Source organism: Ptychodera flava, chromosome 5 (assembly GCF_041260155.1).
Source record: "Ptychodera flava strain L36383 chromosome 5, AS_Pfla_20210202, whole genome shotgun sequence".
NCBI lineage: Eukaryota > Metazoa > Hemichordata > Enteropneusta > Ptychoderidae > Ptychodera > Ptychodera flava.
In genome coordinates, this window is record NC_091932.1 from 31,138,801 (window position 1) to 31,157,179 (window position 18,379).

Here is an 18,379-nt window from a genome sequence, read left to right on the forward strand (position 1 = left end):
TGGTATAAAAGTAATGCTACCTCATCAATCTTCTAGATCCTACCCCCTCCTGAATATCAAATGTTCCACCACTTGGTATTACATAAGGCCAGCTGCCCAAGATGACAGGAAATGTATTTACAACCTTGGGTATGTTTAATTAATCATTCTAATGTAAACAGCACTTAAGTTAGTCACAGATAGTGAAATGCCTTCCACTGTGGGCGGTGATTACAACATCTGGAATTATCCTGGACCAAATTCCTCATCAGTTCTTGTGTGTCTTACATAGAAAAGTTGCAAAAATTGGTGTGCAATGAAAAAATTCACCTTAGCTTTGTTTTCTGGATCAAATTTTCTACAAATTGATACCGATTATGACAAAATTATGTTCACAGCCTTTGAAACTGTCTCACAACATATCTTGGGTTGGTGTGGGTCAATTAAGGTCACAAACTGAGAAATTACCTAAAATATACAAATTTGGGGGTTTTCCAACACTTTGAGCAGATATTTATCTAATAACATCCCTCAGGACTTTATACCAAATTACAAAGCTATCAAACAAGTAATTTGAGAACAAGTTTTCTTGACCAAAAATGACAATATTGTCTTAAAAATACAAATTTGTATATTTCAGGACAATTTCCACATATCTAACTATTGTCATCTCTGTACGTCTGTGTACCAAATATAAAAGCTGTCTGTCCAGGGGCTTTAAAATGAAAATAATGTTTAAGACTTTTTGACCAAAAATGACAAAATTGCTCCAAAATAGTAATTTTCCCAATTTTGTCATAATTTCAACAAATAAGAAAAGTAACACCCTTGCAAACATCCAACCCAAATATGACAGCAATTGGGCTGGCAGTTTCAGAGAAGAAGGATTTTTACTGAAAATGAGAAAAATCACCAAAAAATTCAGCAAAAGTACAAAATTAAGGTATCTTCACAATATTCATAAAACTGTATAAGGTTCACCTAAGGTACTTGCACATAAATTTTCAAAGCAATCAAAACAGCGGTTCTGAGTTATTGATTCTTGACCATTTTCACATTTTGTAAGCTCATTTGCATAATTTTGGCAACGCAGACTTCATTTGAACAAAATCCCATCTATAGCTCAGGATGCATCCACACACCAAATACCAAGCTGAAACGTGCAGCGGTTTGCGTGTTTTTGATGTTGACGGACATACTGTACGTACATACATACGACATACATACATACATACATACATACATACATACATACAGATGCCATCGACTTCAGCTTATACGATAACCTCACATTGGTATAACCAAATGTGAGCTAAAAATCTTCTTCTCCAAAACAGCAAGGTCAATGAACCTGAAATTTGCCATATGGCATCTCAGTGCTTTGTTTTACAAAAGTTGTTCACAGCGTTCTGATTGGTCAAGTTTTATGCAAATTAGGCAGAATACAAAAAATACCGCAATTATACAGTGTCGCTCAAATTTGATCAGAATTGGTATATACCAGTATGGGTTACCGATGATCAACAATAAATGTTGTTTCTATCTGTTCAGTGGAGGAAAATTCTACGTTGATGTTATGGCAATGATTCTGCACAGTACCACCAGAAAAACAAAAAGAAATATTTAAACCAGAAAAACAAGAATGACAAAAGTAGTTAAGGTCTAATTTTAGGTACTGGAGGTCAACTTTAGCAACATGCATAACAGAAACAAGCCCCTCTTAGTTTAGTATAAACGGTCTTCCCCCATCTACTGTCTATGGTTGCAGCTGGTCTGTTAATATGTAACAGTTCATAAACAATGACAGGAAATGAGTCAAGATCAGTGGAGTTTGCCTGTTTCTCACTGGCATGCCTCCTGCACATTTGCAGGATTTCACTTTTTCTTACCTCATTTGCACATTTTTGACACTGATGTGTTCATTTGAACAAATTCACATCTCAACCCCTGCATCTACCTGTACACCAAATACTGAGATGGTAGCTTTGGCGGTATGGGAGCCTTTGTGTGTGACGGACATACATCCGCACATACCCACAAATATACAGACATACAGACATGCAAATCAGATGCAAATGAACTGATTCAGCTTATACGATAACCTCACATTGGTACACCAAATGTGAGCTAAATATGAATCCAAGATTGGTAGCCAGGTCACATGACCCACTGTATTGAAAGAGTCATGTGCACTAGAACTTAGTGAGCTTATTGCGCCCTGAAAGTTTGAAAAGGCTGGGTGCAACAGTTTTTGAGTTCTAGGATGGCAAAAACAGGGAAGAAGAAGAAGAATATTGAACCCCTACAAATACATTAGGGGCCCAAGCCCCATAGAGGGCTTGGGCCCCTAAAAAACAAGCGAACTGAGTTACTAACAGTTAGAGACAGATCTCAGGCAGACACACTCGCAGATAAAATCATGGACCCCCTTTCTCACTGAGGGATACTCTGACAATACAATGGCATAAATGGCCCATAAATAAAGTCTGTGGTCATCTTAAACGAAGCATTTTCTTAGTACAGGAAACTGGAGTACGTATTTTACCACAGCATAAACCTGTGAGCCGCAACCGTGGCAAGTTGAGAAGCCTGTTATGGAAGAATGAAATGTTGTGTGCAACATTTTAGGGTATAAAGATACGGGTTGGTGCATCATGTATGACATGGTGGGGAAGAAACTGATCAAATAAGAAAAAATGTGATATTTATACGTAACTAGAAAAAACGTACTAAATTGCCATTCTCACTCACTTCAGTAATTGGCCATAAGTAAATGATTTGACAAAAACATCACTCAATGAAATGATGTGTCTAAAAACTTCAAATGCTTGGCGTTTTAAACAAGTCAATTAAATGATCAGTAATTAAGCAATAATGCACACCAAGCGATGGTATACCATGAGATTTTGACCAGTTCACGACATATATGCATGAGCGATAGCGAGTGCATACATGTATATAAAGTGATCTGGTCAAAATCGAGTGGTATACCAACGCGGGGTGTGATTTATTGCTCTTCGTTACAGTATATTGAAATTCTGGCATGGAACGTAAAAAACGGATTTTTACTCAAGCCGAGAGCTCGCGCGTATGCTAGCCGTGGTATATCGCTAATATACCACGGTTGTTTTCGCGTCTCGACCAATCAGATCGCTGTATTTGGGCCATCAATATACTGGTATGATATAATTCCTGATACATTCTCTCTGAAGAATGCGATGTTTTGAATATTACCAAACTTTGAACACAGATTTGTCATTCTACTTGAAAAGGTTGATAACACCTATTAGGGATACCCTTCACGATTTTAAAACCTACTTAACTGACAGTTTTGTTTGTTTTGATGTTTTTGAGGTATTATTTGTGATGTTATACTACTCTTGGCCACGTGACACTTTGACTTGCCGTTCATTTAATCCCGTAAATGAACTACAGTCCAATTGATCGCATGCAAATTTGCAGTTTGCACAATTTTATGCACATGATAAATAGTAGTTAGGCGTGAACCCAACACTTGCCTCAATAGAAATTACAAGTATATCGAACCTTGTCAAGTATGCTGCCGCGGAAGTCCATAGCAGACTGTACCATTATTTTTTAGGGATGCCCAGCAGATGTGAGGAGCGCAATATAGCAGTTCGACAACACGTTTGCCAACTGCAACTACGTCCTAGTTCAATAAGTTATATATTCTGTCTTCTCAATGCTCTTAACTAAGTTCAACAACGTTCTAATTCAAGAAATCCTACATGGGAATGTGTTATTTAAAGTTGTTAGAACTTTCTTGTACATATGCTTTTGCCTGAGTTGAACTACGTACTGTGGTTCAACTACACTAACAAGTGCTGCTGTAATATAATGTGTGAAGAAAGGATCCAAAATGAATATGTATAATCACGGCAAAAAGGGGTGCTATTAGACTGCAAAGGTTGATGTAGAATGTGTGAAGTGGGGTGCCAAACGGCATCTTTCTCTGCTCTCTTCTTTCAAGCATGGGCTAAGATTCCATCCTGACCCTGTTTCCTTGGGAATTCAGCTCTGTTCCCTCACTTTTGGCCTTGCATGATGGATCCACACTTTGGGCAGTTGCCTGACCTTGGCTCTAGGTCATCAATTGTCCTTCACTTCCTGGCTTGGCTGAAGGGGACCCTCTACCAAATTTAGTTATGCTAGTAATGCATTTGTTAATTCTAGAAGAAGTCTGTATTTTATTGCTTGTACAATGTTTTCTTTCTGCTGGTTGCCTGTACTTTCACAACAAAGCATTCTCAGTTAATCACGATGCAGTTGTTCACAAAATCATTGACAGAACATCTTTGAAAAAGCTTGCCAGAGGCATGTCACTTTAGTACACTTATGGACGCTCATGTGAATTGTGATGAATATTAGAAAGAAATGCTGAAATCTTATGGAATATATAAGACCATCACAAAATTATGCTTTCCTTTCACTAAAATTTTGCATGACGATCATGAAGTTAAAGTGATCAAATTTCAATAAAAATTACAATCTTGAAACCAGTACTTTTTTATCCGGTTTAAACTTTGCTTTAAATCTTTCCTTGGGTAGATCATGATCCCATTGTCCAGCAATGATCATTCTGGCTCCCATTCTTCCAATTTCATCCGCTGCTTTGGCTGCATGACCATTTCCACCAACTGTTATCCCAAGTAAGGGTGTAATCATATCACAGTATGGATGATTGGTTGGTGTGTGTGTGGTTACACAACAATCACCATGAGTTGATACTGGTGTCACACCTATGTAAAAAAGATTTGCCATTTAGAACTACAATACAATATCCATAAGACAATGGAAAGACCAAAGGGGCAGCTACAATGTCATACACAACTTCTACACATAATTGCTATACTCAGCGTATGTCAACTCAACACTTAATCCTCTTTTTCTCAAGTTGTAGTTATTTCTGTGGTTTGTCTATGGAGCCTAGTATAAAGAGGATTACAATTTGTTATATATCAGTGCCAAATTCACTTTACCAGAGGAAACTAGCAAGTTGCAAAACAAACACCTGCAAAACTGGAATAGCAACAGATTAAGTTTTAAAATTAACACCGGGTGAAGCAGTAAGTGTATAAAAAGAGAATTCTGTTACATTTGCAGTCACTGCTTGACTACAGTGTTGACTGCAACTCATTGCATAGAAGCTGAGCCATCCAAATAAAATGTGTTCACTACTTATAGGTATTCAATGGAGCAGAGAAAATCCAAACATTACATATGATCTCATTCTCCTTATTTCTAGATGATCTTACCTCTAACAAACTGAAATAGGCAATCGAGCAGGGGTTTGAATGCATTCTTATCTCCTTCTGTTTTGTACCAATCAGAAACTTCTTCAGGTGTCCTAAGCTCTCTCTCATATTCTTTCCTATGACCAACTTTCAAATAGTATTTCCCTTGAAAGTTAATGGAAAAGTATCCATGTATTAAAGGTACACATTTACCGTAAATTTGCATATTCCATATACAGTAAAGGGGCGGAGCTTAGCCTAATACCTCGTAACACCTGTAGCTGTCGGTCCTCCATATTTGATGCGTCAAAGGACATGCAGACAACACTGCTAAGTATGCCATGGGTGGTCGTGTTGGGGCGCCCTTTTAAAAAGCGGCCACCCACATTAAATCTGTGATTGGCTATTAAAAAACAGGTGACCGAATACCTTTGATATTGAAAAGTGTCCATGTATTAATATTGAAAAGAGTCATTAGTATATTTTGAATAATACTATCAAATTAGGTATCATCCACAGGTGCCTATTTCATAACAATAAGATAAAGATTGTACTCTATTTTCTGCAAGGGAGCATTGCTAAGGTCTTTGAACTGAATTCATTTATTTAGATCACAAATTCCTCCCCAAAATGTTACGTCAAAAATACAAAAACATTGATTTAAAAAAGTCATCATCACCAACACCAGTCAAAAAGTTAAGTTCAATGACTGAATTGAGCTTGAGCTTTGAACCATCCAGAAAGTACCCTGACATTATGTACCAACACTACAGAAAAACTTTCTGAGAATTTTTCAAACATCACTTGCTGGCTGATAATTTTGTTCACAAGAACTATTCATGTGAATAAGAACATTATTGTAAGTTTTTTGCAACAAATGAACTATTAAATATTTTGGAAGATTTGTTAAGTACCAAAAACTATTTAAAATAGATCATCAAGTTATAACGAGGTTGGCTATGGATAAATCATGTATTCTACTATAGCTTTGTCAATGATACAAGTGAATTTTGTGATGTCATCCCACCAGACTATTGCTGATAATGTACCGGTATTCAATTACCCAGTATTGTGGCCTAAGATTTATTTTACATTTAGGCTGGCATTGCCAAAACTATAAATAACAAACATAAGGCCAAAGTCCCTGAAGCTACTATAGACATGGAATATACAAAATTAAGTATTTCCTGACTGTATGAAATTATCTCACTAAGGTCATCCTAGGGACCTGTAAACCAAATATTAAAGCTGTCTGACCAGCGGTTTTGAAAAAACAAGAGACCCAACAGTGGACAGAGCTCTGCTGTGTTATGTAGAGAATAAGTTTTTGTGACACATGTATTGATGAAGAAGGTGGATATCTTTGATAGCTCATTTCAGTATGGCCTGACCAAAAATGGCAAAATTAGCTGCAAAAATACAAAATTGAAGATTTCATTATAACTTCAATATATAACATTAAGATAAAGCCTAGGAACCTGTATACCAAATATCAAAGCTATCAGATGAGTAACTTTTGAGAAACAAATGTTTTGACCAAAAATGGCAAAAATTGACCCAAAATACAAAAATTGAAGATTTCATCAAATTTCAATATATCACACTAAGACAACCCCTAGGAACCTGTATACCAAATATCAAAGGCATCAGACAAGTGGTTTTTGAGAAACACATTTTTTGACCAAAAATGGCAAAAATTGCACCAAAAATACAAAATTGCAGATTTCATCATATATTCAATATATCATATTTAGTTCATCTGTAGGAACCTGTATACCAAATATCAAAGCTGTCAGACGAGCAGTTTTGATGAAATAAAGTTTTGACCAAAAATGACAAAAAAAATCCTGAAAAATACAGATTTGCATATTTCATCACAATTTGAACAAATCTAAGTCGGGTTATCCCTAGGGACCTGTATACCAAATAACAAAGCTGTCTGACCAGCGGTTATGAAGAAGAAAATTTTTTACCCAAAACGCCTTTTATGGCACTAATTTGCATATTTTCAACAATATCAAAAAATTAAAAAAAAAGCAGTTTCTCATAATCATATTTTTCAACTACACAAGAAATATCAAATCAGTAAGTATTGCGGTTCTCAAGATATTTGAGTGGACGGCTGCCTCACAAACGGACATACATACATACATACATACATACAAACAGACTGATGACGGACGCTGGATGGATACCCATCCCAATAGCTTCTATAGATTATAGTCTATAGTAGCTAAAAATGTACCCCCTCCCTGCTCATAATGGACTCAAGCAAATTTTGCATCCCATGATGTACTTGGCTTCGCCTCGTACATTATATATTTTACAATGTTTGCTTTCTTCCAATATGGGCTGGAAGGGTGTACATTACTGCTCAAATAATGGTATTCTGTACTGTACTTTTATAATAAATGAAAATGTAACCTTTACATACCGTCAGGGTATTTGATTGGTGGCAATAGGTAGCAGCCAGAGAGTTCACCTTTAGTGTAGTCAAGGCAGCCACTTGGCATATCTTGTAATCTTTCAGCATCTTTGTCACTGATTTCAGCATACACGACGGTTTGAGTCAGCAATGTTGTGTCTAAGACCTTTCCAGGAGGAAGTAAGTCTCTGAATCCTGTGAAGGCTCCAGTTGCAAGAAGTACTTTCTTAGCAAAGATAATTTTACCTTTGCTAGTAACGACTTTTAAACATTTGGATGCATCTGATTGGGTAGTTTCAGTCACCTGATCTATGACATCATCGATGACTTGGCAACCTTGCTGTTGAGCGGCTGTTTGTTGTGCGATGATCTTTAATCTTGCACTCACATGACCAGAACCCTTCAGTTGGAAGACAGCTTCAGAATCATCCTGGATTGATAGGAAGGAAAATTTCTCAGTAACTTCATTCTTATCCAAAATTTGGATTGGAATGTTCATGGCTTTTGCATTCTCAATTTCTTGCTGTTTGACTTCATCATTCTTAGTAACAACTGATAGAGAACCAACCTCCGAGAAGAACTTCACACCTGAACAAAAAAATAATAAAGTTGTAAATGTTTTGGACATTGCAGGTCAAATTTCTTCCCTAACAAAACATTCATATCTTGCTTCGGTAATTTAAAAGATTGCTTATCATATTTATTTACCATGCCTAAATTACCATGTTTATTGTCCATCCTTGTCGACTTTTAGAGTTTTACAACTTATAAACAACTCATAAACTCATCTTATGAGTAAGTTCAGTTTTATGGTGGTTACTTTCAGAAGTGTGCACGTGCAAGAGAGAGAGAGAGAGAGAGAGAGAGAGAGAGAGAGAGAGATACTACAGATCAATACTTTATGAGAGAAGTTCCCTGTGCAATCATTTACTGGGTCTAGAAGACATTATTGCTGTCCTGACAAACAAACACCATAAATTTCAATGGAATAATATTACTAACAATGTCTTGCTTTTAAGTAAATAGTGACACTTCTACCTGAAACGGTCATGCTTCTGCACTTTCTCGAATGATGACCGAGAGTTGCTTATTCATCTTTTCTATGAGTCTGAAAAATTTTGAACAGAATTCGCAGGGACTAGATACAGACACACTACTCTTAAAAAGCCATCTAAACCTGTGGAAGATATTTCTTGCCAGGAAATTCATATATGCCTTATTAGTTAATTTCAATTTCCTTATACTTAAAGCAAAACAGTTACTTATGTTGTCAAAATATAACACACAATTACATTTCGGGACATACTGGATAGGATGTTGAATAGAAGAAAGGAAAACTAAACACCTGTGTTGAGAACTCACGGAGTAAATATCTGCAAGCGATTACCCACAATGCCATATTTAAAAATCTTCTATTTAGACTGAAATACTTCTTGTGAAATATTTTCCTTACTGAGACTCTCATGAATAGAATATGCTTTAACTAATCAAATAAAAATTGTAGTGAACGAAAAGCTATAATTACTGTCACACAATTCCGGCTGTTATGGTTCACTTTAGGCTAACTAACAGGATGCATGCCAGCTGCCACATCAGTATGTCCTCCGCAGGATGGTTCATTTCAATCTTATTGGCATTATTTTTAGGATATTACTGATTGAAAACTTTACTGATTGAAAATACATCTTTTCAACTTGTAAACCCACAAAAGCACTTTGTTTGGATATAGTTATGATTGTGCTCCACAGTCAGTTATGGACTGATGTCTTCTTTCACAAGGTAAGTATTAAAATTTTGTAACGTTTGATCATGACATGAGAAATCTATCGTAACACATTCTTACTGTATTTCAAAATGTGATCATCTTGCATGAAGAAGTGACAGATGTAATGAAGTCTTGAAATTTTTGAAATCTTGGCAAGGTCTTATAGGGCCAAAAATGCTAACCTTTCTTCACTATTTTTGTTTTTGTTGTCAAACAAAATTTCTTGTTCTTCCCCAAAGCATGTTGAGATACACAGTATTCAACCTGTCAACTCAGCCTGTACATGTGTAAAGGTGACGAGTATATTGTAATTCAGACTAAAATTCAAAATGTAAACAATAAAATGTAAACAATAACAGTGAATTTTACACATACACACACACACACACACACACACACACACACATATATATATATATATATAGACGATAATGTTGCCACTAAATAGTGGGTGTTGCAACATTCTTTTGGGACTAGAAACATAGGGCCAATGTCCCTGAAGCTACTATACACATGGATGGTATAGAGGACGTACATACCATAATACCAGATATAGCAAGTGCAGAGGTCCTTTTGCAATATTCTAAAGGCAGAAGAATTGTTTCAGTATGGTTCATACTTACAGACACCCTATATACAGATAAGAACTGGCAAAAAATTGCCCTCAAAACAAAAAATGAAGTATTCCCTGACTATATGTAATTGTTTCACTACGGTCATCCTATATACCAAATATCAAAGCTGTCTGACCAGCGGTGTTGAAGAAACAAGCAACCAGCAACCTAACAGCCAATAAAGCTCTGCTATGTTATGTAAAGAATAACTAGTATAAGTGACGCATGTGTGGATGAAGAAGGTGACTTTCTTTGCTAATTCATTTCCAAAAATGGCAAAAATAGCCATCATTATATCAATGTATATATCACGTTAAGATAAAGCATAGGAACCTGCTTACCAAATATCAAAGCAATCAGACAAGTAATTTTTGAGAAACAAATGTTTCACCAAAAATGGCAAAAATTCTACAAAATTGTAGATTTCATCATGATTTGAATACATGATATTTAATCATCCCTATAAATCTGTATACCAAATATCAAAGCGATAACACAAGTGGTTTTTCTGAAAAATATTTTTGACCAAAAATGACAAAAGATTGTCTTAAAAATATAAATTTGCATATTTCTACTCAATTTGAAGAAATCTGGTACGGGTCATCCCTAGGGACCTATACCCCAAATATCAAAGCTGTCAGACAAGCAGTTTTAATGAAATAAATTTTTGACCACAAATGACAAAAAAATTCCTTAAAAATACACATTTGCATATTTCATCACAATTTGAACAAATCTAAGTTAGGTCATCCCTAGGGAACTGTATACCAAATATCAAAGCTATCTGACCAGCGGTTATGAAGAAGAAGATTTTTTACCAAAAACGTTTTTTTCGGAGCTAATTTGCAAATTTTCAACAATATCAAAAAATACCGTCAAGCACAGTGTGCTCACATTTGGTTTGAATTGGTCCATTCGAGAAATATTTAAACTAGAAAAACAAGAATGACAAAAGCAAATAAGGTCTCCAACTTAGGTACTGGAGGTCATCTTTAGGAACATGCATATCAACTTCTATAGCTCTAATTGGACAAGCAGATCCTATAATACATAAGCAAATGTCAACAACAAAAAATAGACACAGAAGGTTTGATAAAAAGAAAAGGTGGGAGTGGGTAAAAAAAATGTACAAGGGATCTGGTAAAAAGTAATGCTACCTCATCAGTCTTTTAGACCCTACCCATCCCTTGATATTACATAACGCCAGATGACAGGAAATGTACCGGTATTTACAACCTAGGGGAGTTTTTAATTAATGCGATGAGTGTTATCATTCTAATGTAAACAGCACTTAAGTTAGTTACAGATATATAGTGAAATGCCTTCCACTGTGGGCGGTGACTACAACCTCTGGAATCATCCTGGATCCAAATTTCTCATCAGTTCTTGTGTGTCTTACATGGAAAAGTTGCAAAAATTGGTTGGCAATGAAAAAATTCACCTCAGCTTTGTTTTCTGGATCAAATTTTCCTACAAATTGATACCAAATATGACAAAATTATGTTAACAGCCTTCGAAACTGTCTCACAACATATCCTGGGTTGGTGTAGGTCATTTAAGGTCACAAACTGAGAAAATTACCTAACTAACATATCTAACTATTGTTATCTCTGTACGTCTGTGTACCAAATATAAAAGCTGTCTGTCCAGGGGTTTTAAAAAGAAAATACTGTTTAAGATTTTTTGACCAAAAATGACAAAATTGCTCCAAAATAGTAATTTTCCCAATTTTGTCATAATTTCAACAAATTAGAAGAGTAACATACTCACAAAGATCTAACCCAAATTTGAGAGCGATTGGGCTTGCAGTTTCAGAGAAGAAGAATTTTACTGAAAATGAGAAAAATCACAAAAAAATTCAGTAAAAATACAAAATTAAGGATATCTTCACAATATTCATAAAACTGTATAAGGTTTACCTAAGGTACTTGCACACAAATTTTCAGAGCAATCAAAACAGCGGTTCTTGAGATATTAATTCTTGACCATTTTCACATTTTGTGAGCTCATTTGCATAATTTTGGTTATGCAGACTTCATTTGAACAAAATCCCATCTATAGCCCAGGATGCATCCACACACCAAATACCAAGCTGAAATGTGCAGCGGTTTGCATGTTTTTGATGTTGACGGACATACATACATACATACATACATACATACATACATACATACATACATACATACATACAGACGCCATCGACTTCAGCTTATACGATAAACTCACATTGGTATAACCAAATGTGAGCTAAAAACAGAAAACAAGCGACCTAGCGGCCGACATAGCTCCGCTGTGTTTATGTAGAGAATAACTATTTTTGACACATGTTGATGAAGAAGGTGGAAATCTTTGATAGCTCAATGCAGTGGCCAGTAAAAAGTGGCTAAAATAGCTGCAAAAATACACAAATAGAAGATTTCATCGTACTTTGAATATATCACATCGGATCATCCCTAAGAACATGTCAACCAAAGCTATCTGATGAGTAGTTTTTTTTTGAATAAAATTGTCTGACCAAAAATGGCAACAATTGCCCCCAAAAATAAAAGTTGCAGATTGCATCATAATTTCAAAAGATCAAATTTAGTTCATCTATAGAAACCTGTATACCAAAATTCAAAGCTGTTAGACCAGTACTTTTTGAGAAACACATTTTTTAACCAAAATGGAAAAAATTGACCCACAAATTCAAAATTGAGAATTTCATCATAATTTCAATAAATATCATTTAGTTCATCTATAGAAACCTGTATACCAAATTTCAAAGCTATCAGATGAGTAGTTTTGGAAATACACATTTTTTGACCAAAAATGGCAAAAATTGCCCCAAAAATACAAAATTACAGATTTCATCAGAAATTCAATATATATTACTTAGCTCATCTGTAGAAACCTGTATACCAAATTTCAAAGCTATCAGACCAGTACTTTTTGAGAAACACATTTTTTGACCAAAAATGGCAAAAATTGTCCCAAAATTACAAAATTGCAGATTTCATCATAATTTCAATAAATATCATTCAGTTCATCTGTAGGATGTATACCAAGTTTCAAAGCTATCAGATGAGTACTTTTGGAAATACACATTTTTTTACCAAAAATGACAAAAATTGCCTTAAAAATACAAATATGCAAATTTCACCACAATTTGAACAAATCTGACTGAAGTCACCCTAATTAAACTGCATATCAAATTTCAAAGCAATCAGACAAGCGGTTTCAGAGAAGAAGATTTTTTTACCAAAAACACCAAAAAATGCCCCAAAAATACAAATATGCAAATTTCACCACGATTTGAACAAACTTAAGTGAGGTCACCCCAAGTGAGCTGCATATAAAATTTCAAAGCAATTGGACTTGCGGTTTCAGAGGAGAAGGCAATTGTTGACGGACGACGACGGAAAATCAACCTATTTGATAAGCTCCGCGTCGCAGACAGCGGAGCTAAAAAGTTTCTCATAATCATATTTTGCACCTACACAAGAAATATTAAATCTGTAAGTACTGCGGTTCTCAAGATATTTGAGTGGACGGACATCCTCACAAACCGACATACATACATACATACATACATACAGACAGACAGACAGACAGACAGACAGACTGATGATGGATGCTGGACAGATATCCATCCCAACAGCTTCTATAGACTATAGTGTATAGTAGCTAATAAAACCTTGCCATTGACATATAAAATCAAAAAAAATATCATCAACAGTCAGCATTACTTGCCCTTTAACCCTTTCACCACCGTGGTTTGAACCAATCCCATTGTTTTCTATGGTACAGTTGGACCTCTAGAGAGTGGAATGGGGGTGAAAGGGTTAAACAAGTATGGTGAATGGACAAACAGATCATTTGGTATTGATTTAAAGCTGAGCAATACATCAAATGGGCAAATGGTGTACTGCACCCTGATACTGCATCATACAATGAACACTATTAAACTGTGAAAGCAAAATAATGAGACTACCTGCAACTTTCCTGAAATAGAGGTACATTCAAATGTTACCATAATGACAACCACTTGAAGTCATTGAATGTCCGATTTGTTTAATAGTTAACTTACAATATGGTAATAAAAAATTCAATGACACTTTTGATATGGGTGTTGATTATGCATTGGTGACCTGAAGTTGGGTCAACTGATAAAATTCATTATAAAAAGCCAGTGGTGACTTAGTAGTTAAATTTTTGATGTCAGGCAGTGATGTGTTTCAATGTTTGTTTACCTGAGTCTACCTAACACACCCACTGCATTATCAAAATAAAAGGACATTGAAGATCTACCATGCTGTCACTGCTGCTGCTCTGTTGGATAAAATGGCAGCGTATATTCGTGACTGACATATTATTTATTGCTGTTTTTAGATTTTTCATCATGATCTTTTAACTTGAAATGAAAGTTGTATAGAGAAATTAGTAACTTGGAATTTTGACTGGGCAGTCACTCCAACTGTTGATATTGTTGATGTTGATATAACAAAGGAATGTATCAATAATTAATGTACCTGATCTCATTTCAATTTCATGATATCGTTCAATCGATCTCTTGGTAAGTTCTGCCCATATTTGATCTTGACCAAACAGCCTTACCAATCGACCTTCATCGTAGTGAGCACTAAATATTCCGTGTTTGCATTGTCGTCTGTCCTGTAATGTTTTTAAAGTAGAAATGGAAAATCATACAAGTATATTGATGGTGCAAATACAGTGATCTGATTGGTCAAGATATGAAAAGAACCATGTCACGATATACCACTGCTGGTACATGCGTGAGCTCTCGGCTAGAGCAAAAATCCTTTTTTGACATTCCATGCCAGAATTTTGATATACTGTTATGATATAATCTATAATAGCAATAAATCACACCCAGTATACCACTCGATTTTGACCAGTTTAATTCATATATGCACGGACTATTGCTGTGCATATGTTGTGAACTTGTCAAAATTTCTTGGTATACCATTGCTGGGTGTAATTTATTGCTCAATTATATCATAATATTAGTTATCTAGAAGAAATCAGTTAAATATGTGCCATATTTGTGACTTTCAGTTGAACAAGAAAATCTGACAGTCAATCCATAGAAACAGCCTGCAATGCATGATGGGAGAAGGGTAGAAGTATCAACAGAAAGATACATATGATATTTGTATGGTTTGACAGAATCAGCAGGTCCCAAAGTACTGGATTTTCTGACCAAAATTAAGTGCTAGAATTTGAAAAACAAATCCTTATATAACCATCCTCACTATAAAGTTTGCATATGCTTTGGTATTTGACTGTCTTTATTATGATCTTCTGTTCATGAATGTATTTTTACTGTACATATCAATGTATATGAATTATTAGAATTAATCTGTCCCCTCCTTTTGTATCGTTTGCAGAGCAGCAATGATCGGTTTACAATTGCAATGAATGGATCAAAGGAGCTTTCAGGGATTCCTGTGATAAAAAGACATGATGAAAGGATCAATGCTGCGCTATAAGAAATGACAGACAGTAAACAATGCAAGCTCATGATATGTATGCAGATAAATGAGGTATGTCAATTATAAAAGAAACAATATGTGCCTCATGCCACCACAGACAGTCTATGATACCACTCAATACCACAGACAAAAAGAATTTTCTTTGTCGGTTAATAAATAGACTACTGTCTATAGTTAATACTAACAAAACTGTACTTGGTGCATTTGCTTAGATCTGCAAAGATAGGTGAAAGGTCACAAAAAATCTCAAAAATTCTGGAAAAACTATTTTTCAATACTGATCAATATTCAACAAGGACTAAACCTAGCCCATGTGGTTACAGGATGCATGAAAAGTAGGTCACAGGTCATCCAAGGTCATCTGAAAATTTGGTGGAAAATCTGTTCAAAGCCAGCCAATGTCTTACTAAAGCCAAACATCAAGCCTTTGCAGTTTTTGAAATATGTAAAAGTAGGTGAGGGTCATCCAAGGCCATCCAAAAAATTGGGGTAAAATTAGTCAAACAATAATCAATAGCCAACAAAAACCAGTTACCCATGTAGGTGCAAAGATGTGTGGAAGTAGGTCAGAGGTTATCCAAGGTCATCCACAAAATTGGGGGAAAAACTTTGATCACATACTGGTCAATTAAAGGTCGAAAAGTGAGTAAGTTGGATTTCTAATACTATTTGATAATTATCGTAGGTATTTTTTGCAAATGCCAATAGCCGCCAAACCTCATAACAGATTTAAATATCTTTAACAATCTTGGAAGTTCTCAGACAATTGCTGATATGAACAAAATTTCAGCTTAAATGCCTGCCAGTGCTTGAGAAGAAAATTCTTTACATAAATTGATATTTCCCCAAAGTCCAATATGGCTACCAAAAAGCTTATGTGCAGCGGTTTTCTAGATCAAGAATGACAAAGAAATGCAAAAAAGATTAATTCCAGCCCCATTTCCTTTATTATGAGTGTTCAGTCATACTATGGCCAAAGTTGGGCAGCAAAATGCAGGCAGGGTGTAATCTGAAGTTGTTCTTGCTTTTTTCAAACGGCACGGGTAGTTGGGGTGGGGGTCACATGATTCAAATAACCAGATGTGAACATCAAGATTTTGGGAAAAAATTTGAGTTTCAAAAATCGTCCGGTCACCCTAGCTACAGTACTGCAGCTAAGGTATGAGCCAGCAATTTTCAACGTAAAGGCTTACAGCAGAACTTTGAGTTTGATTACATGTATTTTAGAATTGTAACGTCTGGTCTGTGAATGTGTGACGACCGTCCACAGTCGCTTGAGAACCGATACACGGGGGCAGCCATTGGCTCTTGCCTCAATGCAGGCGAACCGCCAGCCGTCACTGATGCAATAGAATGTCATGTATTCTATAAAAATGTGTTCTATTGCATCAAATGATCAGTGACGGCTGGCGGTTCGCCTGCATTGAGGCACGGTCCCTCCACAAAAGGAGGGGCCGTGATTGAGGCAAGAGCCTGTGGCGGCAGCTGTCGTTGGCATGCATAATAGAAAAGTAAAAGCTTCACAACAACTTGCCTTGGGTTCCTTTGGTCCTATAAGACAGACTTTCAAGTGTGGAGCGGTGAGTGTTGCGTGTCGTGCCGCAGCTGAGCCGATCAGACCCGCACCGACAATGCATAGGTCGTAGTGGGTGCAGACAACGTTCCTGTACGCCATTATCCTTCTCTATTCATACATAATTTTTATGATATACCGACCCGACCAAACCCTGACCTTTTACCTCAGACTTGTTTGTGATCACCTGATACAGCCTCTTTCACGGACTATATGTTGTGCCATGAAAGGTACATGTGATTGATGCGGCAGAGAAACCAAACACATTGAAACAGGACATGCCATCAAATGCGTATTTATACTGTAGATCGTGGCTGATTATGACGATGGTGATGAACATGATCATGATGATCATATATTCACGTTTACAGAAGCGAATCCTTCTCCATACTGAAAAGCGTTTGTTTTTAAAATTATTCAATTGGCCCTGTGTTCAACTTCACATTTACATGGGCACATTCGACTTTTTACCCTAAAATCTTCATAAAGATTTTAGGCCTAATTGAGAAATTGTCAACTCGGTCCTCTGTTCACATTTTTTGTGACATTATGACCAAGCTTGACATTTTCACTGCCAAACATTCATGAAACATGGGCATAATAAACTTTATCATGATGGTTATCATTAATTCCCTTAATTCAAATGCTAATAGCCTTAAACATTCTCTATTTATAAAGATTTTAATTGAGAAATTGATAACTTGGTCCTCAGTTTACAATTTTTATGACATTTGGACCCAGTTTGGCATTTTCACTGCCAAACAATGAAACATTGGCACAATAAACTTTAACATGATTGTTACATTTATTCACTTAGTTCTTATACTTATAGCCAAACAAATTGTGAAAAAAAACCAAGTAACATATATAAAAGACACTACAGACTTTATCCGGAAAATGGACTCAGTCCAAGTTCCGAACAATGCTATTTTAGTCACACTAGACGTAGTTTCTATGTACACAAACACAACACGATGACGGCAGGGCTCGAAATTAACTTTTTTCACTGGTAGTCCCATTGGGCTACCATTTTCTGAAGTTGGTAGTCCAGTAACAAGGTCTGGTAGCCCATGCATGGATGAAGAGGGTTTTTGTAAAGGATATTTTTATTTATATCTAGACAATGAAAGATTTATTTTTTTATGATTCTATCCAGGAAGTGAATTTTCTAGTCATTTGGCATCGATACCTGCAGATCATAGCCTTAGGAGAACGGTATAGCATGTATAGTGGACAACGGCGCATCAAAGTTTGACGACCTATTCACACTTAT

At 35.9% G+C, this 18,379-nt stretch overlaps 2 protein-coding genes across 2 annotated transcripts in view; one reads left to right on the plus strand and one right to left on the minus strand.

The window, feature by feature from the left end:
* Window positions 1–3,337: 3,337 nt before the first annotated feature.
* Window positions 3,338–17,261, minus strand: LOC139133503 (monomeric sarcosine oxidase-like). Its single transcript, XM_070700140.1, has 5 exons — window positions 17,068–17,261; window positions 14,550–14,691; window positions 7,669–8,247; window positions 5,256–5,399; window positions 3,338–4,739 (listed from the first exon to the last, which is right to left on the minus strand). The coding sequence occupies exons 1-5, from the start codon at window positions 17,206–17,208 to the stop codon at window positions 4,483–4,485; spliced, it is 1,263 nt and encodes a 420-aa protein (XP_070556241.1). The 5' UTR covers window positions 17,209–17,261; the 3' UTR covers window positions 3,338–4,482.
* Window positions 15,454–18,379, plus strand: part of LOC139133502 (beta,beta-carotene 15,15'-dioxygenase-like) — a 37,937-nt gene continuing 35,011 nt past the window's right edge. The window contains exon 1 of the mRNA XM_070700137.1: window positions 15,454–15,584. The gene's annotated coding sequence lies outside the window, so the exon portion shown is untranslated. The remainder of the gene's footprint in view (window positions 15,585–18,379) is intronic.